Genomic DNA, 26,443 nt, shown 5'->3' on the forward strand with positions numbered 1-26,443 from the left:
AAGATATCTGTTCTTGAAGTTACGGTCAGCCTTGTTGCAACCTGGCAGTTAGGTATAAAATGCCTTTGCCTGTGGTGATCCCACTGTAATAATAGCCTATAGGCACTGTGCGGGATGTACTAGTGATGCCGCACAGCGTTACTGAGGGAAATTAAATGTGGACCTTGCGTCTACTGAGGAGTTCCACAGTGACATTAAGAAATTGTGGATCTGAGCATTGAATGATGATTACTACTCATGAAAAGTACAACATTCAGCTTTGCATCACTTTCTAAGGGTGAACATTTGTGTGTAAGTGGACATGTGAATCGAAATAAGATGAGATGATGTATCGGTTATTTCTGCAAATGTGATATGCCAAACTTTTGTCACACTACCACTGTACGCAGTAAAACTACAGGTAACTGTATAACTGTGTATATTTTTGTTATCCATTCCACATGCTTGCACTAAGTAAATATGAAACTTTTAATTCTTATTTTTATTCAAATTTGTTTCGATTGATTCGGAGTGCAAAGTTTTTAGTGGGACTTGTGTCCTGCAGGAGGAGGATTATGTTAACACATTGAAACTGTATTTTATTATATCAACAAGACTAGTCTGCCACAAAGTCGGGGGATACCTAGTGCTACTAAGACTCAGAAACAAAAATATTCAAAGTGAAAGCGAATAGAGTAGTCTTCCCAAGGAAAAAATTGAAGTGTACTGTTCCTATTTTCCTCCTTTCTAACAAAAGATGACCTTTGACATATCATTTCCTCCTTAAGCCAAATATAACAAAGGTGGTGGTGGTGATTATTGTTTTAAGAGGAAGTACAACTACAGTCGAGCAAAATATTATGTGCACTCGAGTTTGGAGGTTGTTTATGAAGTAACCAATAGGCCCACTGAGAATACAATAACACCACCATTTTCATTGTATCATTTCACGTTAGGTCATGTAGGTTTTGAATTTTTAGTTTATATTGTAATTTTTCAAAAATCGCAAGTGGAACGCCAAAAGTGCCCGTTTTTAGGCGTGTTTCAACCATGCGTCGACTTTAAGACATCGTTTCTCCAAAACCCGTCATCTGATAGAATCCAAATTTTAACACAATATACATTGGGATGTTTTAAATCTAGTTTATAATTTTAAAAATTTTGTGTTTCCAAGAAAAAAAAGTTGTTTTCTTTGTTTTTGCTCTTTTAGTTCATATTCTGATTCATCCATGACAATAACTGGTCCCAATGCTGCGTTTCCTAGGCTAATATTGCCTCTGTCGTCATCAAAGAGTTTTACAAACTATCCACTTCATGTCCATATCGATATGACAATCTAACAATCAAAGAAATATTTGTTATCCACCTATTCGATACTTTATTTGCCTTTGGCAATTTTTTTATAAAATTATTAACAGTACATGTTTCGACTGCTTTGCAGTCATCATCAGCTGTATTTACATAAGTTTAGGTGTGAAAAAGGTTGGGAGAGGATGGTAGGGGGGGGGGGGGGTGGAGGGTGAGGAAGAATGCTTAAAAGGTGATTAATAGGGGGCGGATTTCTATGACCTAAAAATGTATGAATTATGTATGCATTTATGACCTAAAAGCATAAAAATATGACCTATAAAATTCAAAATATGACTTAATGGATAGCATCTACGTTACATAGACACACTTTTATTACGAGTGCTACAGGCTACAATTAATTTAGAGTTTAAAAAGTTTTAATTCTTCGAAATCTTTAACCCAAAATCAACTAAAATGGTGAATATTTCATGAACTTGTTAAGGTTACATTGCATACTCCCAGGCAAGGACGGACTCTGTGGAAGACATTAACACTACAGTAACTTTCACTGTTCTATATTCAGTCAGTTTTACTTTATACCCAAAACATATGTTATTTGAATGAAACTTTCATACCTGATCTAGTCTCCATTATCAGAATTGTTGCACTTTATGACCACATGCATCTTAAGATTGTTGAATGAAAATCCCCTCCTGTTGCTGCTGAGTATCGTCTTGTAGCGAGGGAAACTTCTTTTGACATTACATGATGTAACGGGAGCGTACTTGAATAGAGTTAAATCACTTGGAGAAAATTCCTGGAAATCTGCAGATGAAGGGGTTCCACAAAGAATGTCACTTATTCCATGCAGGTATACAAGTCTGCTATTTTTTCCAGTATATTTTCTAATTTTCTACACACCCTAGATGCTATTGTTCCTTTCGCATGACTTAATTCCTGTTCAATGTACTTTACAACATCCAGTGCATTGCTTAGTTCTGCATCTGAAACTTCCAATTGCATGATTGCTCCAGATAAAAAATTAAAATTGGACTTTATGTAAGCCAGGTCCTCTTTTAATGTAGTGCTTGAAAATAAATCTTGGGTGGTATTTATGGAGGACCTTTCTGAGGATCAAAAGACTTCACGATCTTCTCCACGACATCTAAGTTGTTGCAATAGTATACTGCGGCATCAAGCTAAGTCCCCCATCACGTTATAACTGGCTGGGGAGATAGGGGTAGTAAAGGTGCTTCTCCTTGAAATTTCTGAACATGAAGTGGAGCTTTGACAAACACTTTCTTACAGTTCGATATTAATTTATCAGCTTCAGGGTAGCTATTTCTAACTTCTTCAGCTGCCCTATACAAGGCATGTGCAAGACATGTCACATGTATCATTTTCGGCTATAGCATTTTAAGTCCCTTGGCTGCCTTCACCATATACGGAGCAGCGTCAGTTACAAATAGAAAAACATGCTCTCTCTTTGCCCCGTTTGGCCACAACAGATTCATTGAATTGTCGAAGAGAACTGCAGTGGTGGAATGGTTTGTCTTCTCTAGCACTTCACATGTCAGGAGGAACGTATCTTAATTAGTTGGTGAAAAGCCAATCAGTTGTTTCAAATACGCTTCTGAACAGAAGCAATAAAAGACACTTAAAGGCGTTTTTATCTTCTTATTGGAAGAAGAAGATTTAACAATATTTTAGTTAAGAACTAGTTATTAATCACCTTTTAAGCATTCTTCCTCACCCTCCGCTCCCCCCACTACCATCCTCCCCCAATAGACAAAATTTAAGTTTCACATGTAAAGTATCAAGTCTATTACGAGAACATATAATGTGCTTATTTTTACCTTTTTTACACCTAAGCTTATGTAAATATAGCTGATGATGACTGCATAGCAGTTGAAACATGTACTGTTAATAAATAATTTTATAAAAATATGCCAAAGGCAAATAAAGTATCGATTAGGTGGATAACAAATATTTCTTTGTTAGATCAAAGAGTTTTTCAATGTATTTCTTTATGGTTCTAATTTATCTTCATCATGAAAGAAAATGTTTCAATTTTTATCAACTAAATCAAGCATTTTCATCTTGTACATGCCAGTTAGTTCTTTTACTCTCTTGTGCAGTTGGAAGCTGTCATGTTTTTTTTCTGTGTTTCTTCAATTTCTTTATATCTGTTAATGAGCCATTCTTCTCTTCAAGTCTATATTTCTCTTCTGATCGTTCTTTCCGATTCACTGTACTTTTCTTGATTTTTATGTCTGTAATGGCATAGTAGGTTACAGCACAATATGTAATATCTAAGTAAATATTTACATGATGATGACAGTTTCAATTTATAATACCAAAAATGACACCAAAAGGTAATACAAACAAATGAACAGCATGCATGTATATAGATAAACACTACATAATATTTATGGTAGTCATAGCAGAATGTAGTGTGTGTCCTTTACATATTGTAGGTAATCTAAGTTAAGAAACTGACAGTGAGGAGAAATACCTACCTTCAAAAAATTCAAGGCATATTATGACATTTTCCAATGTTTTCCTTTCCTTTTATTTAGTGCCATTTTAAGAAAGCCTGTATTAATAGTAAAGAACACTGCTCAGTTGCTGTATTATGCCTCAGATTCATTCATTTTTTTAAGACAGGCTACTTACCATATGAAGAAGACCGTGTTGGACTTCTTCCGAAGATTAGGGTAGCGCACAAGGTCCACCAGAGATGTTGATCGTTGTGTAATTGCCTGGGTTTCTTCGTTTTTATATGTTTGTTTGACAACATCATCCAGAAGTCCTTTTGGAATGATTACTTTGTTTTCATCAGCAGCCTTAAGAAGTACCTTTCTTGCCTCTTCAGACCTCCCCTTGGTGATGAGCCAGCGAGCAGACTCTGGTATAAACCTGTTGATGTTAAACAGTAGCATACCTATAGGGTTAAAGTTTGGTATGACATGTACAGGTGATTCACCCAACTTGCGACTTGTAATAATTCCGTTGGAACAAGATATTGAACTGATTTCACAAATTGTTTCCATGTGGCGGCCTCACAAATTGAGAGGAGAAACCTACTCCACTAAACTAAGCAAATACCCCATTCAACAGAGAGTTCCATTTTTCTTTTTTCCTTGCCAAATTACAAACTGGGTGCAAAATTGTGTATAACAGAATTTGTTTCAGGTTCCTATACCAAATACTTCTTGGTATATTACCTGTGAAAGTATCGGTACCGGTAGGCAGCATCACTAGTGTGACGGACATGAACACTGACCTGCCAGATACAGCCACTAAAGAAACTGAAGCTGGTTTGTACCATTAGCTGAAAAAAAATTATGTAGTAGAGCTTTTCTACGATTAAATATTTTACTTATTACAACTTCCCTAATTATAGGGTTGCCACTAGGATTTTTCACTACACAACTTATTATTACAGGTTATAACAAAACATTATCTAATAAAAATCATATTAGCATGTAATCTTAAAAATCTTTCACATACAATAAAAAAAGAAGCAAAGAGTACACAACACACAATACTTATTGACTGTATAAATGGTTTCTAAAAAATTAATATTGAACTGTGCCTTACTGTGTGAAGTAGTTAAGTGCTACAAAAATGAATATATTTTTAAAATTTTTATTGAATGTACAGTACAATACATTGATTGAGCAATAATTACCACAAAAAGACTTTTTTGTTTGTTTGTAATGTTCACTGAACATCTGCTATAACTGTTATCTGTATTGTACTAGCATAGACAAAACAGACTTCTGCAGGAAAAACCACCAACCTTGGGCAGTGCACTGTATTTTGTGTTTGACACAGGTTCATCTACACTGCTTATGTTCACATCACTGAACATGTCTCCACTGCCAACATTAATATCTCTGAAAGTACTGAAGATCATAATATAAAGCAAAGTTTGTTATCCATAATTTTGTGCCTAGTTTGTAATTTGGCAAGAAAACCCTGTGACTTTTATTTCTGGGGTAGTTTAAAAAAATGTCTGTACAAGACAAATCTCTCAAATCACTATGTATGCTCAATTTAAAATAAAAAAAACTTTGTGTTGAAGGGGTACTTGTTTAGTTTACTGGTGTATGTTTATCTTCTCAGTTTGTGAGCCCCTTATTTGGAAACTTATCCTCTCATCCGTTATTCTTGGTTTTCGGACCCAGACCACCATCTCACTGTCGGATAGCTCCTCACCTGTAATCACTTAGGCTGAGTGGACCTCGAACAAGGTAAAAATCCCTGACCTGGACAGGAATCAAACCTGGGGAATCCAGGTAAGAGGCAGGCACTCTGCCCCTAGACCAGGCAGACACAGACTGTTCTCAGCGGAAAAAAAATTAGATGACATTGGTCACTGTTTGGTCCCAATCCCTTGCGACTTTTATTTCTGGGGTAGTTTAAAAAATTGTCTATACAAGACAGATCTGCACACCCTAGAAAAAACTGGAACAGAATAACTGTCAGGAAATTGACAACATTACTCAATGTGGACTACTTTCCCAGTCCTAACCCTTTCCCAATCCAACTGCTGATAAAGTAAACTCGTGTCCTCGTCCTGAGGTGGTGCAGCTCTTTCAGGAACATCCCCAGTGGAAGTGTGCTGCATGTACCATTTTAACCTCATACCAGCCCTCTTGCCAGTCTTAAATTTCTGGTAGTACCGTTAATTGAACCCGGACCACAGAGGACGGCAGCTAATAGTGTTAACAGTTACGCTATAGAGCCGAACTGCACTGTATAGAAAGATAGGAACACCTAATAGGATAAACAGTGACAGGTTAGTGCGGGAAGAAGGAGAAAGAGGAAAAGCAATGGATGTAGATGAACTGAAATAGATGAGGAGAGAGTCCATCTACAGGGTCTCTCCTATAAACTAAGACCGTCGAAGTGGCGTTGGGGGGCGCGCCCCTAGATCTTGACCTTGCAAACAGCCTGCACGTGTTCGACCTGGCAAGCATGAGTTGCCAGTCTGAATATCAGCTGTTAACACACTGAGACAGTATTCGTTGCAACACCATATTTTCATGTGTAAAAATTCTGGTTTCATCTCGAACAACCTATGTACTCGCAACTGAAAGCACAAGAATCTCTTCAATACCATCACAACAGAACTGCACTTAATCCAAAATGCTCTATCCACTAATGTGATATAAACATACAAAATTAGAGTACAAAACTTATACATAGAATCTACCAACGGACATCCTTATATGCCAACATCAACGTGCTGTGACATCCAATCTATTAAGTCCAAGCTCAAGCCATATTCGAATACTTTCTAGATTTTACTGTACATACTTTTATATAGAAACATTCATAACTAAGCATGTGTTTATTTCTTTTATAATGTTAAACATGGCTACACAGCCTTCATAAACATAACCCTACTGTTCAACAGACAAATATGTCACTAAAATCTGATTATTATACTTCACTTTCATTACTTTCTCCTTTTTTAACTAAAGGTGTACACCTTATAAAAACAATTTTTTATCGCACTGACTGTCAGCTTATATATGTATATACTTTTTAATTATACTCATGTTTATATTCAATACTATCAATGTAATATTACTGTAGGAGTCACAATTAATGTAATATATCTTTGTATAATTGTCCTGGCTGATGATGACATCAAACATTGTCGAAACCGGTACCAAATGTAAATAAACGTGATGTTTTAAATGTAAACCTTCACGTAATATATTGTATTGAAAAGGTGGATATTAACTTTCCCATTTCTCTATTGTTCACCTTAATGGTCGTGTGAACAGTCATAGCTCTCGCTATTGGAGTGCAGAAAATCCTAATGGTGTTTATGAAGTCCCTCATTATCATAGGAAGATTGGTGTTTGGTGTGCTGTTAGTGCAAGATGAATAATTGGGCCTTATATATATATTTTTTTTTGAGATGGCAATAAATGCAGAGAGGTACCAAGATGACATTTTGACGCCGTTCTTCCATCAGTTAATGGAAGAAGAAAAATCGCGTGGGTGGTTTGAACACATTCAGCCCCTGCTCATACAGCAGAAGATTCCCTTCTTACAATCTCAGAAGTGTTTGCAGACAGTGTGATCAGTGCTGGTCTATTTCCCCCTCGTTCTCCAGATCTAACAGTGTGTGATTTTTACTTGTGGGGTAAACTGGAAGCAAAAGTGTATTAAACAAATCCTCACAAATTGGAGGAACTGAAAGAAAACATTACAAATTAAATCAAATCAGAAACGTTACAGTGGCAGAACTCAATCGCGTCAGCCAAAATGTGGTTATCAGATACAATGCCTTTTTAACCCAGGAAGGAAGACCTTCCAGCATCTTTTATAAGGTAAGCATTCATATTAAGATCATATACACGCTTAAAGCAGGGGGCGGTCGCACGTGACATACGTTCAGCCGAGGCAGCGCTGTAGCGCAAAGTACAAACACCGCACATTCCATCTTAGTTTATATAAGAGACCCTGTATTTGAAGATGACAGTGTATGAAAATACTGAGATTGTTCATATCATTTTGTTGTTTTCATGTTTGTTCCCGTCTCTTCTACTACCCGGTCTTAATTGCTGTCTTCCCACAGAATAGAATAATGATTGTCATGTCTACACACCAAACCTTGTCATAAGTTATTGAAAAGAAAGCTCCTGGACTATGTTTCTTACCACCAGTAACAGAGGAAGACTAGCCCAGGAACTGATACAGCACATTGTAGTAATCTCCAGTCACGAATGAAGTATGCAAACAAGCCAGTGAGCAGGTAGCCCAGAGTGAAGAACAGCTGGATGAGTACACCAGCTAAGAGCCGCTTGCTGGGTCCAACCATCTCCATGGCTGGAAGAAGAAGAAGATGATGATAATAATTTTATCTTTTCCTTTTGATTATTTAAAATAGACCTAACATTGATTTTTATAGAAATTTGGAGAATCCTGAGATGAATCATCTGTGGAATATATTTAATTGCCTGGTGTAGACGAACATTTATTGCTCATATTGTATGTATTATTCGTAAGGTACTATATACAATATTGTATTAGCCAATACTGTACCTAGCCGGCCTCTCAGTGTAGGGGTAGCGTACCTGCCTCTTGCCGGAGGCCCCAGGTCTCAGACTACGTGATTACAATCGAGGAGCTATCTGATGGTGAGATGGCGGCCCCAGTCCAGAAAGCCAAGAATAAAGGCCGAAAAGATTTGTCGTGCCGACCACATGACGCCTCGTAATCTGCAGACCTTCGGGCTGAGCAGCGGTCTTTTGGTAGGCCATAGCCCTTTGGGGCTGTTGTGCCATGGGGTTTGGTTTTAACACTGTACCTAATAGTAATTAAAAAAATCTAAAAGTTGGACTGCGTGACTCGGACAATGACGGCTTGGTGATTCTAAGGTGGTGGGTTTGATTTCAGCTCAGTTCGGTGGTGCTAGGAGGTGCTCAACAGATGAATGTCATTCCGATTCACTCCAGTGTTATATAGGAATAATATAATAACATAAATTTTTACAGTTTCATTATTATAACTTTATTTTCCTTGCTTATGTTAAGAAAAGCTTTCTCCACATTTTCCTTACAGCTTTCCAACATTAAAGACCCCTAGGCAATTCATATTGGTAAGGGATAGTACTGATCCAAATAATGGACACTTCATCTTTGATAAAATGATGTATTTTGAAAGGGAAGACCTTTTTACTGCTACTTATCTACAACTTGTCATTATTGGAAAATAATTCTTGAACGGTGGTTGATCCCAATTATATGCCCTCTATATGGTGCTGTATCTTTCTTATCTATCTGTCATACGGCTTTCAGTGATGGAAGCGTCTGAGGATAAGTTTGGCTCGCCCGGTGCAGATCTTTCTATTTGACTCCCATGGGCGACCTGCACATCTAGACAGTCTAGTGATTTGAAATTGTGTACTACGTTTTCCACCAGTAGAACTTGAACCAGTTAACTACGTTGTCAGACCATAAATATGCTTTAATCATCATAGCCACCAGGCAGACTAGTGTGATGTTGTATAATGTACAGATAAGACATAGAAAAAAATGTGTAATAAAACCGACAATTTTTCAAAAATAAGACAGCCTAGGAATGGGAAGGAAGCAGCCGTGGCCTTACTTAAGGTACAGCCCCAGCATTTGCCTGGTGTGAAAATGGGAAACCACAGAAAACCATCTTCAGGGCTACCGGCAGTGGGATTCGAACCCACTATCTCCCAGATGCGAACTCACAGCTGTGCGCCCCTAACCGCACAGCCAACTCGCCCGGTACGTTGTCACAGTCAAGGTCATGCGTTCCCACTGAAGACCAAGACTCCCTAGTCTGTGACATGAACATCGCTCAGTTTAAACTGAATATTGTGTACGATTTTGTAAAATGGTGCTGAGCGGACCCTGTTCCCGTATGTTTTGTAAGGAGAGACCTGTTGTACTGCCACATGTCTACAAGACAACTTGTCTGTGTTTGGAAATAATTTCTCTCACCGTGGAAGTTTTGGTTTAAAAAAAAATAAGACAAAGGAAAAGACTGAAATTTAAAAAGGAGAAATTATCAAAAAAAGGGCTATTTTCTAGTTTTTTCTCTGCATCTCCCCAGGATTCAACAAGTGCTGTGCGTGGTGGAATTCTAATACAGTTAGCAGTACTAGTATAACAATAACTCACCTATAACATACGCTACAAGAAAAACTCCTGCCGTGGTTGCTCCTATGATCATCCTGGTGATCATGAAGCTGACGTACTCCTGTGCCAGAGATGCCAGAAGGCCAGCCACCACTTGAAGTACCAATGAGAAGAAGAAGATGGGCTTGCGTCCAAACCTGAAAATAAATCATGTTTAAACCGATAATGCTCACAACTCTGTGTAGTGCTCCATGTAGCTGGACGATACTCACCTGTCTGAGAGATCACCGAAGATGATGGAGCCCAGCAAGTCACCAAGCATAAAGATGGCATCAGCTGTTGCTTTCAGCCAAGCATTGTTGCACACCAGATTGAACTGCAATTTGAAATATTTGGGAAGGTTTTAATACTTATAAAAACCAAAAAACAAATGTATAGTGAGACAAAAATATCTAATAGTTCTGTATTTAATCCTAGTGGAATTAATTGTTCTTCAAACAATGGTTTTTTGTTAATAAAATATTTGTTTCTTCTTTTGCACAAAAGAAAATGTCATCAAGTATTTTTTGCAAGGACTGGTCTGTTACCACAAAATGGTCCCATGCCACTAATTGGTGGCCATTCTCTTTTTTGCTACATAGCTTCTGAGATCTGTTTTATGAATGAATTCCTAGATCTTTCTGGTGGCCTTATCCCAGCAATACAGCCTTCTACAGTTGTCATTAATGAAGAAAGGCATTAAGCATGATCCCATGAGGAAAGATGTTTTACATATTCATTTCAGCTCTGAACAAAATTTAAATACCTTTAATTAGATCTGTCCACACAACTTCAAGCATTTTGCAGAAATAGCACAGTTCAAATACCTCCAGTTCTTAGGTTGTTCAGAGGAACTCTATGAGAAAGTATTCATGATTTCCTTCTCTAGCAACATGAAAATGAACTGTCATAACATCTATCATTGTTACTGAGTGGCATAAAAACAAACTACCATAGCAGCCTGCGACCTGCTGCTCTGAAATATTGCCTAAACTACTATATACCATTATTTACAAGATCACTCACATTAGGGTTTTCCGCTACACTATTCTGCACTCTCTCACTTGGCTCATCTCACACACTCCTGCTCTCCAACACGGCCTCCCACAACACAGTGTCGATTCGGAGTATTTTGCTTCACAGTTCACTGCATGTTGACTAACCAAAACAGTCTTATTCTTTGCAAATGCACTACTGAATGGCTTGCAACTGTCTTGTAACTCACTCGTGACTAACTCAAGACTCACTGGCTGTTTGCCGGTTCTGCTCTTTATATAGGATAGTGGAAGAATCTTGCAGTTTCCTCTTATAGATCATTCTGGGCTCCTTCATTGTTAATCAAGTTCCATTTTCTTCTAATTAGGAGCTTCCTTATCATGACCCTCATCAATTTTCCAGACTATTGTTTTAGTCATCACTGGCCTCACCAATATTGTCACCTCTTGCTGGCATTGTAGCCTTCCAGTAATCCTCTGCCCTTTTGGTCATAATATATATTACATATCCAAAATGCAATTGCATGAAACAGTGCTGGTGTCTGTTGATCATAGTAGATAGATAACAGCAGGGCAAACAGTGGGCATGTCTGTGGATGAATTACAGTCATCACACGAATCTTGCATTGCCAACGGGACAAGATCTAATTTTACAGAAGAATTTCTGAGTGCTAGAAATGCAAAAGCAATAAGGCAAATTCAACATAGAATATGTGTTGATTGCTAAGGGTCTAGTGAGTGAAAGGAACCACTGTATCACTAAGGACTGACTGCCTGACTTATTGAACAGTCGTAGATTTAGCATACTACTGTACCTAGCGACAGAGCACTAGACGTAAACAAACAGTAGTTACTGGCTTTGCCGAGTGCAGTCATATTTTGAACACTTAATATATATACTGTGGACACATGAACTGGTCAACCCAGCGAGCAAAGTCTCTTCCGACTTCCCGCAATCACGAGCGTCTTCGCTGCCTCCCATCCCACCCCACATCGTGTAACTTGTTCCATTTTGCTTATTGCTTACAATAGCAGATGCTCTTTTTAGTCGGTTTATCAGCCTAAATTGTTTCAAAATATTGTTTAAAACATCTTAAATTAAAGCATAGTACCACAAATTGCAGAATGCCCATAAGGTGGCCATAATTGTAAAGGTGTTAAGTCTATATGGTCTGACACCATAGTTAGCCAGTTCAAGTCCTGTTGGTGGAGAAAATTTTCACCATCAGAATGTTGGTAGAAGAGATGGTGGTATACAATTTATAATCACTAGATTGCGTGCCAGAAGTCTGGATTCAATTCCAAACCTCTCCGCAGTTCATATGAAGTGAGGTTATATGACACTGTTGACAAGGTTTTACCCTCTCCCTTCGTACTATCATATATCACATTATTCATTTCGTCTCATTAACTCCTCTGATGAAGGGAGGCGCCCAGAAAGGCATTCGATTGTAAAAACTACAAAAATTCATCTCACTTCATACCTGACCCTGTAGAGAAGTGGGATAACGGTTGGATATATAGTGTAAATTGCTGGATAAGCCCTTTATTTTAATATTATCAGTTTAAGTGGGCATTTCCTTATCCAGCCAAGGGTTGAGTCCTGAGCAGGCCGGTTAATAGGGCATCCATCCTATATAGATAAATCTGGAAATAATGTGAAAGGCCTGGCTGAGTGGCTCACATGATAGAACACTTGTTTTCTCAGCCCAAGTTGGCAGGTTTGATCCTGGCTTCTCTTGTGATATTTTTAGGTGTTCAGATACAGCAACCTCATTATCCTGCACTTCCCATACAAAGACTGAAGATTGGTCAAAATCGTCCCTCAGTCGGTGTCGAAGTATACCCTCATCTTGAAACTGGGAAGCAGAAACCTGCTTGTCAAGTGCTAAGAATTACAGAGACTAATGAGGAGAGAAGGCTCTTTTCCAATGCTGACCTGTTCCTCTCATGTATTCCTATTCATGTTCCTATCTTTCTATAAAGGAGAAAGATCTACTCACCTCCGTTACTGCACTACTCTTGTATGTTGACTTGTCATACACCCAAGAGTTGCAGCCAATGCTGTGGTTTTCTGGCACTCCTTGGCTGAAGTAATCTGTACTGAAGTTTGCGTCTAACCTCTCACAGGATGACCATTCATTATTGCTGTCATCCCAGGGGTATGACATATTGAGCAGTTGGGGCGGAAGTGTGTACGTGGTGTTGGCATACTCGAATGGCAGCAGACACCTGTAAACAGGTTAGATAGCATCATTAAAATACCAGGAAAACATCACGTTAATTAATGATATTTAAATTTCATTGTTATTTAGTGTGATTGTACGTGCTTGCTTCCAAATATTTCCAGAATTTGTTAGTAACACACTCTCCATTCAAGCAACTAAGTGAAGTAGACGTTTTTCATGATTGGTTCTATTCTCACGAGTATATTATCAAGTAGAAATCAAGCCAAGTTAAGCTTCACGTATAGTTTTACAGTTTTTCTTTCATTTTAGAATTTCTGATGTAATTACCGCCATTCCAAGGAGTGAGCAAAAAAATAACTAATAAACTTGTTCTTTTGCATTTTGCATTCTAAATAGAATATATGAAGGTACAAATCTCTATAATTCAGTGAACAAATAAATAAGTCGGTCTGAAAGACCAAGGTAGAACCTAAACATTATGTTACTACGAGAGGTAATTCTGATCAGTGGATGATTTTGGATTTTAAAATTGTCGTTACATTTAGTCTCATTTCATACCATTAGGGGTCGATGACCTTTATTTATTTATTTATTTATTTATTTATTTATTTATTTATTTATTTATTGTCTTGTTTTATATGGCGGGACCCAGGCTATGAAGCCTGCTATTCTGTCCTACCATACATACACCTACATGAAGAGTTAAATATACACTAAATTATCTACAGTTTAATATCTTAAGGTATCAATTAAATGTTGTTTTTTTTTTGTTTTTTTTTTTTGCTAGGGGCTTTACGTCGCAATTAAATGTTTTAATTAACCTAATAACTTAACTATGATCTAATCCTACTATGTTATAAGAAATTATTATTATTTATTAACCAGGTTTGACAGAGTTTCTCAAAGCGGAGGTGGTTTGACACGCTCCTAATTTCAGCAGGTAGGGAATTCCAAATTCGGCTGGCGGCGACTATAAATGATCTACTGTAGCCAGTTGAGCGGTGAATGGGAATGCTTAGTACTGCAGTGGATGATGATCTGGTAGGAATACTAGAAGGTGATGCTAGGTAATGGAATTGTGTGGCAAGGTATTCAGGTGTGTTAAGGTTCAGTATACGATGTAACAGGGAAAGAGTGTGTAAATTTCGTCGCTTTCTTAAGCATAGCCATGAAAGCCTATCAAATGCGGGAGAAATATGGCTAAACCTTGGTATATCTGAAATAAATGGAACGCATGCGTTATGTGCATTTTGGAGCTTGATGGAAAGTGAGGCATTCAGGTTACTGTATACTACGTCACAGTAGTCGAATATTGGCTTGTTAGGCCCCTTTAAACAACGAGCATCATCATCATCATCATCAACTAAGAGAGGTTTAAAGAAACTTGAACTCACATCATCATATCATCATTGAACTTTACCTGTGGTGGGGATTGGCATGGAGGAAGACATTCACCAGCTTGTGCAGAGCCACAGGAATTCCTGGCAGGCAGAGGAGGAAGTAGATCCTCTTCTGGTAGCGTCCAAAGTCTCCCAGATGGAGGAAAACATCATCAAAGACCATGATTTTTCTGCAACATCATTATGTAATGAATACACCAAACATTTCTTTTACAATAACATATTTATTAAATGGATACATACCTCTTCAGTATAGACTGTTATGTCTTTCATTGTTCAGTCTGCAAGCCTCAATGAATGAACTATACATCTGTACACACCTCTGTTTGTAACTAGCTCTGTGGTCTTGTTTAATTCCATACCTGCCGGGCTGAGTGGCTCAGATGGTTGAGGCGCTGGCCTTCTGACTCCAACTTGGCAGGTTCGATTTTTTTTCTCTCTCTCTCTCTCTCTCTCTCTCTCTCTCTCTCTCTCTCTCTCTCTCTCTCTCTCTCTCTCTCTCTCTCTCTCTCTCTCTCTCTCTCTCTCTCTCTCTCTCTCTCTCTCTCTCTCTCTCTCTCTCTCTCTCTCTCTCTCTCTCTCTCTCTCTCTCTCTCTCTCTCTCTCTCTCTCTCTTCTCTCTCTCTCTCTCTCTCTCTCTCTCCTCTCTCTCTCTCTCTCTCTCTCTCTCTCTCTCTCTCTCTCTCTCTCTCTCCTCTCTCTCTTCTCTCTCTCTCTCTCTCCTCTCCTCTCTCTCCTCTCCTCTCTCTCTCTCTCTCTCCTCTCTCTCTCTCTCTCCTCTCTCTCTCTCTCTCTCTCTCTCTCTCTCTCTCTCTCTCTCTCTCTCTCTCTCTCTCTCTCTCTCTCTCCTCTCTCTCTCTCTCTCTCTCTCTCTCTCTCTCTCTCTCTCTCTCTCTCTCTCTCTCTCTCTCTCTCTCTCTCTCTCTCTTCTCTCTCTCTCTCTCTCTCTCTCTCTCTCTTTTTTTTTTTTTTTTTTTTTTTTTTTTTTTTTTTTTTTTTTTTTTTTTTTTTTTTTTGGTACCTTCAATCATTCTTGCTAGTTTCATCTCTGTTTCTTCCAACTTAGGAATATGATCTTCTGAGTCCACCCAGCTGTTACTCATGTACAGCAAAGCTGATTTGAAAACAGACCATTGGAAAGATAGTTTCGTCTAGGAACTGACTTCCTTCTTTAAAAATACTGTTGATCACAACTGTGAGCTCACTGCATTAGTTTTGCTGCACTGTGATTCAGTTTTGCTTAGGCAGCAAGTGAAGATTATATAGGGGAAAGAATGAATGTAATGATGTTTGCGGATGATGTTGCGGTCTGGAGAGAAGATGAGGAGGAGGTACGACAGCTGAATGTACTGAATAGAAGGATTCAACAATGGAGATTAAGGATCACCGTGGAGAAGAGCAAGACAGTGGTGATTAGTAGAGGAAGTAAAGAAGGAAAAGAAGCTATCAGAATTGGAGACAAGGAACTGGAAATAGTAGAACACTTCAAATACTTGGAAAGTTAACTGACAGAAATAGAAGACTGGTTCTGGAAATTAGTGGAAGAATACAACTGGGGAGTACCTTTTACTGCCAGGTACATAAAGCTGTACCAATGTAGGCTAAAGAAGTAACGTACAAGGGATATCACCTAAAATGACATATGCAACAGAAACTCAGAGGAAATGAGAGTACTGTACAGGCAGCTGAAATAAAATTCCTGAGAGGAGTATGGTACAGAAGATAAGGAGCGACACAATGAGAAATGAAGATGTATGAAAAGAGCTAATTGTGCAAAAACTAAATTACAAACTGGAACAGAACAGATTGAAGTGGTATGGACATGTCAAGCAGATGAAAGAAGAAAGATTGCCAATACAAGCACTAGAAAGACAGATAACAGGGAAGAGAGGACGAGGGAGACAAGATTACGATGGATGGATTCTGTGAAGAACAGCATAGGATAATTGAACCTGGAATGGAACACAGTGTTGGATGAGGAAAGATCAATCAGTCACTACCGATAGGCATTTAGGGCAGTTGCCCTTTCTTGAATGATTTCAAAGAAATTGGAAATTTATTGAACATCTCCCTTGGTTATTCCAATCTCTAATTCCCCTTCCTATAAATGAATATTTGCCCCAATTTGCCCTCTTGAATTCCAACTTTATCTTCATATTCTGATTTTTCCTACTTTTAAAGACACCACTCAACCTTATTCGTTTACTAATGTCATTCCACGCCATCTCTCCACTGACAGCTCGAATCAGGTAATCCTGGTGAGGGTTCCATACACTGGTACCATACTCTACTCGGGGTCTCACCAGAGACTTATATGCACTCTCCTTTACATCCTTACTACAAACTCTAAAACACCCTCATAACCATGTGCAGAGATTTGTTTACAATCCCATTTATCTGATTACCCCAATAAAGATCTTTCCTTATATTAACACCTAGTTACTTACAATGCTCCCCATAATCACACCATCAATGCAGTAATTAAAACTGAGAGGACTTTACCTATTTGCGAAACACACAACCTGACTTTTAACCCCATTTTTCATCATACCATTACCTGCTGTTCATCTCACAACATTTTTGAGGTCATTATGCAGTTGCTCATAATCTTATATCTTATTTATTACTCTATACAGAATAATATGGTGGAGTGGAAGGATGGAGTGGAGGGGAACCATATTTGCCCCCAGCTGGTATCAACTGGAAGAGGGGAATTGATGATGATGATGATGATGATGATGATGATGATGGTGATTATACTACTACCATCTTGGGAGAATAAACAGTGAATTCCTCCTTAAGGGAGCAATGTAAGATCTCTTTCTTGCAGGGTTTTACGTCTTTTTAAATATTAAGCTTGTTGCCTCAACAAAGGTGTAATGAAAGATACCCTATTTAAATATATTAAACTTATATTTCTCCAAAAAATCCATGCTTTTTTTGCATGTCATAGTGTATTGTTTAGCCTATTAATACATTCAGAAATTGATTGAATGGTTCCCCCGGCTTCATTATGACAGATTTCAACACATGTTGGGGAGCTGTTTTGAGAGATTTTCGTTCGTGGTGTTGTAAGTGTAGGATCAGAAGAAAGCTCAATAAGGACAGGAAAAGAGAAGAGACAAAGCGATGAAGATAAATACAGATGGTAAATGACTAAGAAGACAGAACAAACGCACAAGGAGAAAAGGAGTATGACGTTTCAAATATAAGTATTGGAAAGGAATGAAGAAGTGGTGAATGAAGATTGAATATATATATTTTTACAATTTGCTTTAAGTCACTCCAACACAGATATGTGTTATGGCGATGATAGGATAAGAATGGGCTACGAGTGGGAAGGAAGCGGCCGTGGCCTTATTTAAGCTACAGCCCCATCATTTTTCTGCTGTGAAAATGGGAAACTATGGAAAACCATCAACAGAGCTGCCGACAATGGGGTTCGAACCCACTACCTCCCGAATTCAAGCAACTATGAAGTTTGAAGCTCTGTCAAGATGGCCTCTCAGTGAGTATTAAAGTCTGTCTTCCTGATGAACCTGAGAAGCAAAAACAAGCTCATCGAAACCTGTGGAGGATTGAGAATGATGAGGAGAGAGAGCCCATCTGTTTGAAGACAGCAGGATATGAAGAAGATATGGATTTGGTGGGGGTTTTTCCATTTCTCTCTCTCAATGTGTTTATATATATTTTTATACTATGCTTGCAGTTTGTCTTAAAGTTTCAAGACTTTCAAGAGAAATTTAAATTTTGAAGGATAGATTTATTATGCTGATGAGACTTGAATCAAGGGAAGTCAGTTTTTCACTGTTCCTTTTTTGTTAGTCCATTGGCTTTTTACAAGATTCTTGAGAATGTAGTAAAAGACTCACCAGTTTTATACCTCTCTTTGGAACCATACATTCATAGACTGTACGTGTGTTTGCTGCTGTTATGCTGTTAGCACAAGCAGTGAGATGTGTTACATGCTCCAGTGATGTGGAACAACACAACGTAACACCTGCTCAAAGAAACTCTTGGACATGTGCCAATGCTCAGGAACTGGAAGTGTTTGTTTAAAATTTTTTCTTAAAGCTGTGCAGAGGCTAAACATTCCCATTCTTTTGAATGCCTGACAGAGGACGTTATTTGCAAGGCTGTAGATAAAATGATAATTACATATTAAGGTGACTGTTGAAACAGTATGCATTGCTAGGCTTTAATGGAGGTGTCAGCAGATTCAAATGTTAGACTGAGGTTGTTCATAATAATAATAATAATAATAATAATAATAATAATAATAATAATAATAATGATAATAATAATAATAATAATAATAATAATAATAATAATAATTGTCATCATCATCTACAAGCAAATACAATCATCTGAGAGAATGAAGAAGTACTAGGCTGACAGAAAACTGAAGAACCCTTTTTATAAAATTGACTAAAATGGTCCAATGAAGGCCATAAAATGTAAATAAATAAATTATTATTATTATTTAAATAATTCCTAGGACCAAAGTACAAAAATGGATGAAAAAGAAACCATGGGAAATTGATCAAATCAGGGAAAAAATGCAGATACAGTTAGAAAACAGCAATTAAAATTCTGCGGACACCTACACAGAATGGATAACAACAGGCTGACAAGGAAACTTCTATCCCTGAAAAACTGGAATAATTGTTTAGTGGAAATAAAGAAAGATCTACAAGAAACTGGTTTTACTGAGGACACCATTTGAGAAAGAATGATATTTAGATGCTTAGTTAGCGAACATAAATTTGCAGAGAAATTTAAAAGAAAATGTACAGGATAGGCAGAAGAATGCAGTTGGGAACTCGGTGAACAAATGAAGAGATGTTGGGAAGAATATTAAAAAAAACGAGATTCTACTAAATAAGTTCAAACGCGCTCCTTAGTTGGGCGTAACAAATCAGTAATAATAGTATATAGACTGTTATGCCTTTCAGTGTTCAATCTGTAAATCTATGTGGATTAACTAAGCACCTCCACAACACACTATTTGCAATCATCTGCATGGCTTGATTTAGTTTTAGATGATTAAAATTTGAGTCTAACCATCATTGCCTTGGTCTCCCTCTACCTTCTCTTACCCTTCGTGGCTGAGTTCATTATTTTCCTAGGCAACCTATCCTCCCTCCATTCACCTCACATGACCCTACCACTGAAGCTGGTTTATATGCACAGCTCCTTCTGTCGAGTTTGATAAATTCCGTTTAAGCTGTTTTTCCATGTTATTGTAACAAACAAACAGATAGACAAACATGACCTACTTTCAAATTGTGTGCACTTAATCTGAGATAAAATGCAGGTAGGAGGAAATACTTTGAAGCCTACAGACAAAATTTTATTTTCTTTACATTATTTTTCTTTACACAGATTATACTAACAACTGTTGTGGTACTTTTAGGAGAATTCCACCTACAATAGATTATACCATTTACAGTATAGTCAACTAAACTGAAAATGAAAACCTACAACCTGTTTTCCAGTCTTTGACCGGGTCAGGGATGTAATGAATGAACCATATAGGCTATTATTACAATGGGGTCGCCACTCCCAAGGTGATATTAATGACTGATAAATGCTATGAAATGATAATAGAGTGTGTTGCTGGAATGAAAGATGACAGAGAAAACCGGATTACCTGGAAAAAAACCTGTCCTGCCTCCACTTTGCCCAGCCCAAATCTCGCATGGAGTGACCAGGATTTGAACCACAGTATTCAGCGGTGAGAGGCCGACTCGCTGCCGTCTGAGCCACGGAGGCTCTCAACTAAACTATCATCATCTCTCATCATTCACATACAGCCAATTGCCTCCATCCATTCTCAGGACAGCCTACAGTGGGGTTCGAATCCACTCATCTCCCGAATGTAGATTTTTGACTCCATAGCTGTTGCACGTTAACACGCACGGCCACTCCACTCGGCGAAATACATCCATCATGCTGCGCCATAAATACACAAGTGAAGAGGCAAATGTTATAGTTATATGGCTATCCTAAGGGGTAAAAGAGGACATTATGATGTAATGGTTGAAAAAATGTGCGCACCTGACATGTAAACCACTATACCAGCGAGAATGAACAGTTCCTCACATCTGCCATTTAAGTTCCATGCAGGTCAAGTGCGCACTCAGGACGTGCCTGCGTCGAGACTGCCAATACAAAGTCTATGTACTCACCAGCTGGGCAGATTGAGGGGGAGCAGGAGTCTTTTATTTGTTCGTCTCTACCTCCTGTACTCTGGGTTGCCCAGTTAAAACTCACCACAGACACTAGAAATTTGTGTTAAAGATTTCCACTAATCTTTGTTTTTTGAAGACAGTTACAGCCATGGAAAGGAAGTTACTCAAATTGTTGGTTTTTGATGTTGTAATAGAATTCATATAGAATAGGTAAACTTTTACTGGTAATGTCAGAATTTGAAAGATTGAGAAGAGTTAAAATTGGCATTTTTTTGTCTCCATCTTCTTCTTCTTCTTCTTCTTCTTCTTCTTCTTCTTCTTCTTCACATGTATCCTGCGATGGTGGAGGGTCTGCTTTAAACTTGACACATCTTGGTTGCTTATTTTGTCAGCAAAAGGAATAATTGTGAGAGATGGTTAGCTGACCGAATGAACAAATTCATCTGTTTGGCAACTCTCCCAGAGTGGTGGGTAGATGAGTGCAGGAAGCAATGTTGTCACCTCCATATGTCAGATAAATGTCTAGACAATAGAGCTATTACTTCCAACCTATATTTTTATAAAATCCTCGTAAATGTACGGACATTATCTCTAGATTGAGCCTAAAAACTCTCATTATATACGTAGGTTGATTCATGAGTGTTAAAATGACTTAATGACATCTTAGTAAATGCCTTTGAAGGAAAAATACTAGGAAAGGAAGGAAGAGGAAGACCAAAATGTGAGAAACTTGATGGGTGTGAACACTACAAGGAAGTGAAGAGGACAGCAGGATTGAGAGGAAAACGGCTGCAGAGACGAGGCTTAGCCTTTAGTGTATAATATTATATCATTTGTGAATCATTGCAGCTTTTTTTTATCTCCCAAAATGTGCCAAAACTGGAAATGTGTATGTAATTCTATAAAGAACACATTATCATCATATGCAGTTTTCAGCTGCTGGCCAGATCTGCTTGGAACATAAGCCTCTCCATCTCCTCTTGTCTTCCCGCCATTTCTCCCTCTTCACTCTTGCTTACTCCTCCCTCCTTGACTTCTTTTATCCATCTGTCTCTTGGTCTTCCTCTTGGTCATTTTCCTGCTATGTCCATTTTGTGCATCCTCTTGGATATCCTTTCCTCCACCATTCTTTTCATGGGTCCAAATGCCTCTATCTTGTTCTGCAGTGGCTCTTCTTTTACTATTTCTCTAACCTTCTCATTTCTCATCTTAATCCTTCTTGTCACTCCTTATCCTGCTTCTCAGAATATTAATTTCACTTGCCTGTGTCCTAGTCATGGCTCTCTGCCTCATTACCCAAGTTTCTGCTGCATACATCAGAATAGGCACATAGTACGTCCTGTATGTCACTATTTTGCTTCTCTGAGGGACATCCTTGCTCCAAACCAGGCTTCTGACAATTTTCTGGAATGCTTCTGCTTGTCTTATGATACTTCCCAGGTACTTTAAACACTCCGGCTTCCTAAGCTGTTCCCCTCCAAGCATTTTACCTCTCGTAGGTCTGCCCTTCTTTCTAGTTGTGATCACGATCTCGCTCTTTTTGGCATTAAATTTCATTCCATATTGTTTCACCTGAGAGCCTCCGTAGCTCAGGCGGCAGCGCGTCGGCCTCTCACCACCGGATAATGTGGTTCATATCCCGGTCTCTCCATGTGAGATTTGTGCTGGACAAAGCAGAGGCGGGACAGGTGTTTCTCCGGGTACTCCAGTTTTCCCTGTCATCTTTCATTCCAGCAACACTCTCCATTCTCATTTCATAGCATCTATCAGTCATTAATAAATCACTTTGGGAGTGGCGACCCCATCGTACTAATAGCCTATATCTGCTTCATTGATTCCATCCTTGACCCGGTCAATGACTGGAAAACAGGTTGTAGGTTTTCATTTTTCATTGTTTCATCTGATCTTCCCATGCATATCTAACTGTTACTGGACATCCTCTTCCTTTTTTTCTATAGATTAACAAGTCATTTGCAAACATAACCACTTTCATTTTCCCCTCCTCAATTTTCCTTGCCACTTTTATCATTAACTCATCCATTGCTACAATGAAGAGCAGCGGTGGACAGAGAACTTCCTTGTCATAACCTATTTATTTTTTTTGTTGCTCAAACTAGTCTGTTCTCTCTCCTCCTACTTTCATACTATTGACACTCCCATGATCCATCTCCCTCACTCTTTCTGTTGTCTGATTCCCAACACCATTTTTTTCTGTAAGGCTTCCCATACTTTGTTTCTGCACACACGATCACATGCTTTCTCAAACTTTCTTATCCTTCCCACATATGATTTCACATTCATATCATCAATGATTTGGTTAGTGAACTGCAATTTTGCCTGCCTCTTCCTTCTTTCCCTTCCAAAACATTAACTATGAAGGCATTGCACCTTTAAAGCATCAGATAAACTGATCTTTACCTTTCAGTAGTTCCTTCCAAAGACCTCTTTTCTCCAACTCTGGTAAGGACATCCTAGTTATATTATAAAGGAACTCAAAGAAATAGTTAAGGAAGATTTTAATGCATTTGTTTTTGCTGATGATGTTGCCATTTAGGGAGAAACTGAGAAAGATGTTCAAAGGAGACTGGATCTTTGGAACATGAAGTTTAAAGAATATAATTTAACTGTGAACAAGAGCAAGAGAGTGGTAATGAAAGTTAGTAGTAGAAATACACCTTGTAACCCCTCCCTCGAGGGAGAGAAGATTGAATGTGTGAATACCTTCAAAAATACGGGGAGTACAGTATCAAATGACGGAAGTGCCAAGATCGAAGTGTTGAATAGGGTGCAAAAAGGATCAAACTTCTTCCATCAAGTACGGAACGTAGTATGAGACAAGGGAGTTTCTCAGAGGGCTAAACAGACCCTGTGTAAGACTTACCTCCTGCGTTTCATGACATATAGTTTGGAGAGTTGAGTCATACATAAAAGATAAGTAAGTCAACTACAAGCTGTTGAAATGAAGCTCAGCTGTACAGAAAACAAGGAAGGACAGAATTAGGAATGATCAGATACGAAGGGACCTTCAGGTCAACCTGACCATGGAAGAAAGACTGAGTGTTGCAAGGCTGAAGTGGCTAGGACATTTTAAGCGGAGGCAGGAGACTCGAACACCAACGAAGTATCTTGAAAAGATCATTCCGGGACGAAGACAAATTGGACGCGCTAGAAACAGGTTGTTAGAGAAGAGAAGAGAGGAGAAACATGGGATGCCCTAGTAAGAAAAGAAGCATACGAGAACCATAATAAATGGAGGCACATCGTTCTTAAACATCCTACCCGGCTCGCTGGAAGGAATTCTTCATGATGATGACGTCGTCCATTAGCTGGTGATCACAAGCCATTACATATGTATTTTTAAAGTTAATCTTAATTCTGAACACTGAATTCATTATAAAGTCTGTATATTCCAAGGATTTGTGTAGTAATTCTTTACTTTCTTCAATGACCGCAATATCATCAGTAAACCTGATAATTTTCTCTCTCCTGGTATTAAATGTTATCCCTCCCGTTACTTCTTTACATTCATTTATAGCCTCAATGTGCACTGAACCGTACAAAAATTGTCTGGCAAAGAACGATTTAATTTTTTAAGTTCTTTGAAAGGCGAGGATATATATAAACTGTGAATAGCCAGTGGCTGAAGAGATGATTCTTGGAATCCTATCACCTGCATAATATGTTCATTCTATTCCAAGCAAGAGGATTTTGAAAGAAAGTCATCTTCTACAGCAGCCAGTTATTGTGTGGTTGAGTGTACATATTATAAAGAACTGGTAGGTACATCCTCGCCTCACTCCTTTCTGTAAGCAAACTTCTTGTATTTCTCACTTTTTGTAAAATATGGCCCTCTGGTTTTTATACAAGTTGAGTATTCTCCCTCAGTCTTTGTGGTCAACCTGTGCTTTTCATGTCTGATCTGATCTTTTATTTTAAGATTTTTAAAGAATATTTTCAATTAAATATTCTCTCTCAAAATTTCTCTTATAGATATTTGATCATGTTTCTCTTCGTGTTTAGAACAATTCTTTTAATATTCAAAATGACCCTAATTCTGATAATATACTTGTTTCTCACTATAGATGTAATTGTATTACATATTAAAAATTTCATTCTGGTTCCATCTTGACATCATTAAACATGTACAAATGCACATGTAAAAGGTCCACCAGTTCAATACGCTATATTCTTCTTCTACAGCTTTTCCCACACCTTGTGGGGTTGCGGGTGCAAACTGCGCCGCACATGTGGATTTGGCGTTATTTTACGGCTGGATGCCCTTCCTGATGCCAACCCTGTATGGAGGGGTGTGTTGTGTGAATATGAAGAGGAGAGTGTTGGGACAGACACAAACACCCAGTCCCCAAGCTAGAAGAATTAATCAGAAGCGATTAAAATCCCCAACCCGGCCGGGAACCGAACCCGGAACCCTATGAACTGAAGAGCAGTACGCTGACCATTCAGCCAACGAGTCGGACAATTCAATACACTATATATTTAAATAAAATTATTATTATTACCTGGCAGCAAGTACGAGTACATGTTCTGTCCACGTAGTGGGTATCTTCAGCTAATACCATCAGTACTAAACTATTAACACTAAAATATTAAAAAGAACAATGGAATTAAAATCTATGGGAAACTAGTGCATAACTAAAGTCTAAAACGGAACATCAAATTAAAATACGAATAGAAAATGCATCTATCAAGTCATAAAATCACATGTTCTGGCAAGCTAATCACTAAAGTCTTAAAATTGTTCTTTGATGTGTTGATACACAAGGACTTGATGCGATGAAATCCAAATTATGTGTCATATATAACAGTTCCATTGTTCTTTTTAATATTTTAGTGTTAATGGTTTAGTACTGTTGGTATTAGCTGAAGCTGTCCACGAAGTGGATGAAACATGTACTAGTACTTACTGTCAGGTAATCATTTTATCTGAATATATCTGCCTGCAGTATATACTGCATGTGAGTAGCCCAGTAGCTGCTGTTGCCGATCCCAAGCCCGGGGAAAGGAGGAGGGTTGGCTCCATGCCGTAAAATAATAGCCAAAGAACATCCTTTAGGCAACCTCTAAGGTTCAATACCTTAGTTGTAATTTTCTCACTTCATTAATCACCAACTCATAAATCATTATCACCTCACTGGATCACATCTCGAGTTGTAACTCGAGACCTAGTCCCACCACAGGTTATACATCTACCATCAACTATGGAAAGTCTTCAAAGGAATATTCCACCATCTGAACTAAAATGGTCTGAGGAGGCAGTACTCAGATACAGTGGGATGTTACCTCGAAAATCCAATGCAGTCGGAGGCATTGAAATACCCACATACAGACAAGACAACTGAACTTAAGTCAAAATTTAAACCAAACCATATGTCATATTTTGTAACACACAATGTAAATTCCCTTCTACAAATTGGCAAATTAAAAGTAATAACTGACATAATGGACCAGCACAAGATGGAATTACAGGAAATAAGAAACTTTGATCAGGATGCACTGGAATCTCAAGGGTACATACTCTACAAAGGTATACCACGAAAGAGAGTGACAAAAAATTCCCCAGTTCACAACAGGCTTTTTATTTAACCTTAAAATAATAAACTCTATACAAAAGTTTTAATCTGATTCCTCAAGGATCTTCACACTTACAATAAAGACAGCTAACAAAATTTATACCATAACTAATGCACATGCTCCTAC

The 26,443-nt window shown here is 38.2% G+C and overlaps 1 protein-coding gene and 1 long non-coding RNA gene across 5 annotated transcripts in view; one reads left to right on the forward strand and one right to left on the reverse strand.

Annotated features, from left to right (window-relative positions):
- LOC136882094 (uncharacterized) overlaps nt 1-26,443 on the forward strand; it is a 278,314-nt gene that overhangs the window by 124,383 nt on the left and 127,488 nt on the right. The gene's annotated exons all lie outside the window — the stretch shown is intronic.
- LOC136882089 (organic cation transporter protein) overlaps nt 1-26,443 on the reverse strand; it is a 64,327-nt gene that overhangs the window by 7,450 nt on the left and 30,434 nt on the right. For 3 of the 4 annotated variants that reach the window (XM_067154614.2, XM_067154615.2, XM_067154616.2), the window contains exons 2-7: nt 14,552-14,701; nt 12,946-13,174; nt 10,181-10,284; nt 9,951-10,105; nt 7,956-8,124; nt 3,946-4,188 (exon numbers count right to left, since the gene is read on the reverse strand). In XM_067154614.2, the coding sequence (XP_067010715.1) occupies nt 3,946-4,188; nt 7,956-8,124; nt 9,951-10,105; nt 10,181-10,284; nt 12,946-13,174; nt 14,552-14,694 (1,043 nt within the window). In that variant the 5' untranslated portion in view covers nt 14,695-14,701. Of the gene's footprint in view, nt 1-3,945; nt 4,189-7,955; nt 8,125-9,950; nt 10,106-10,180; nt 10,285-12,945; nt 13,175-14,551; nt 14,702-18,403; nt 18,516-26,443 lie in introns of those variants that run through there. The other variant, XM_067154613.2, reaches the window with a different exon arrangement.

The sequence above is a fragment of the Anabrus simplex genome, chromosome 10 (assembly GCF_040414725.1).
Source record: "Anabrus simplex isolate iqAnaSimp1 chromosome 10, ASM4041472v1, whole genome shotgun sequence".
Lineage (NCBI taxonomy): Eukaryota > Metazoa > Arthropoda > Insecta > Orthoptera > Tettigoniidae > Anabrus > Anabrus simplex.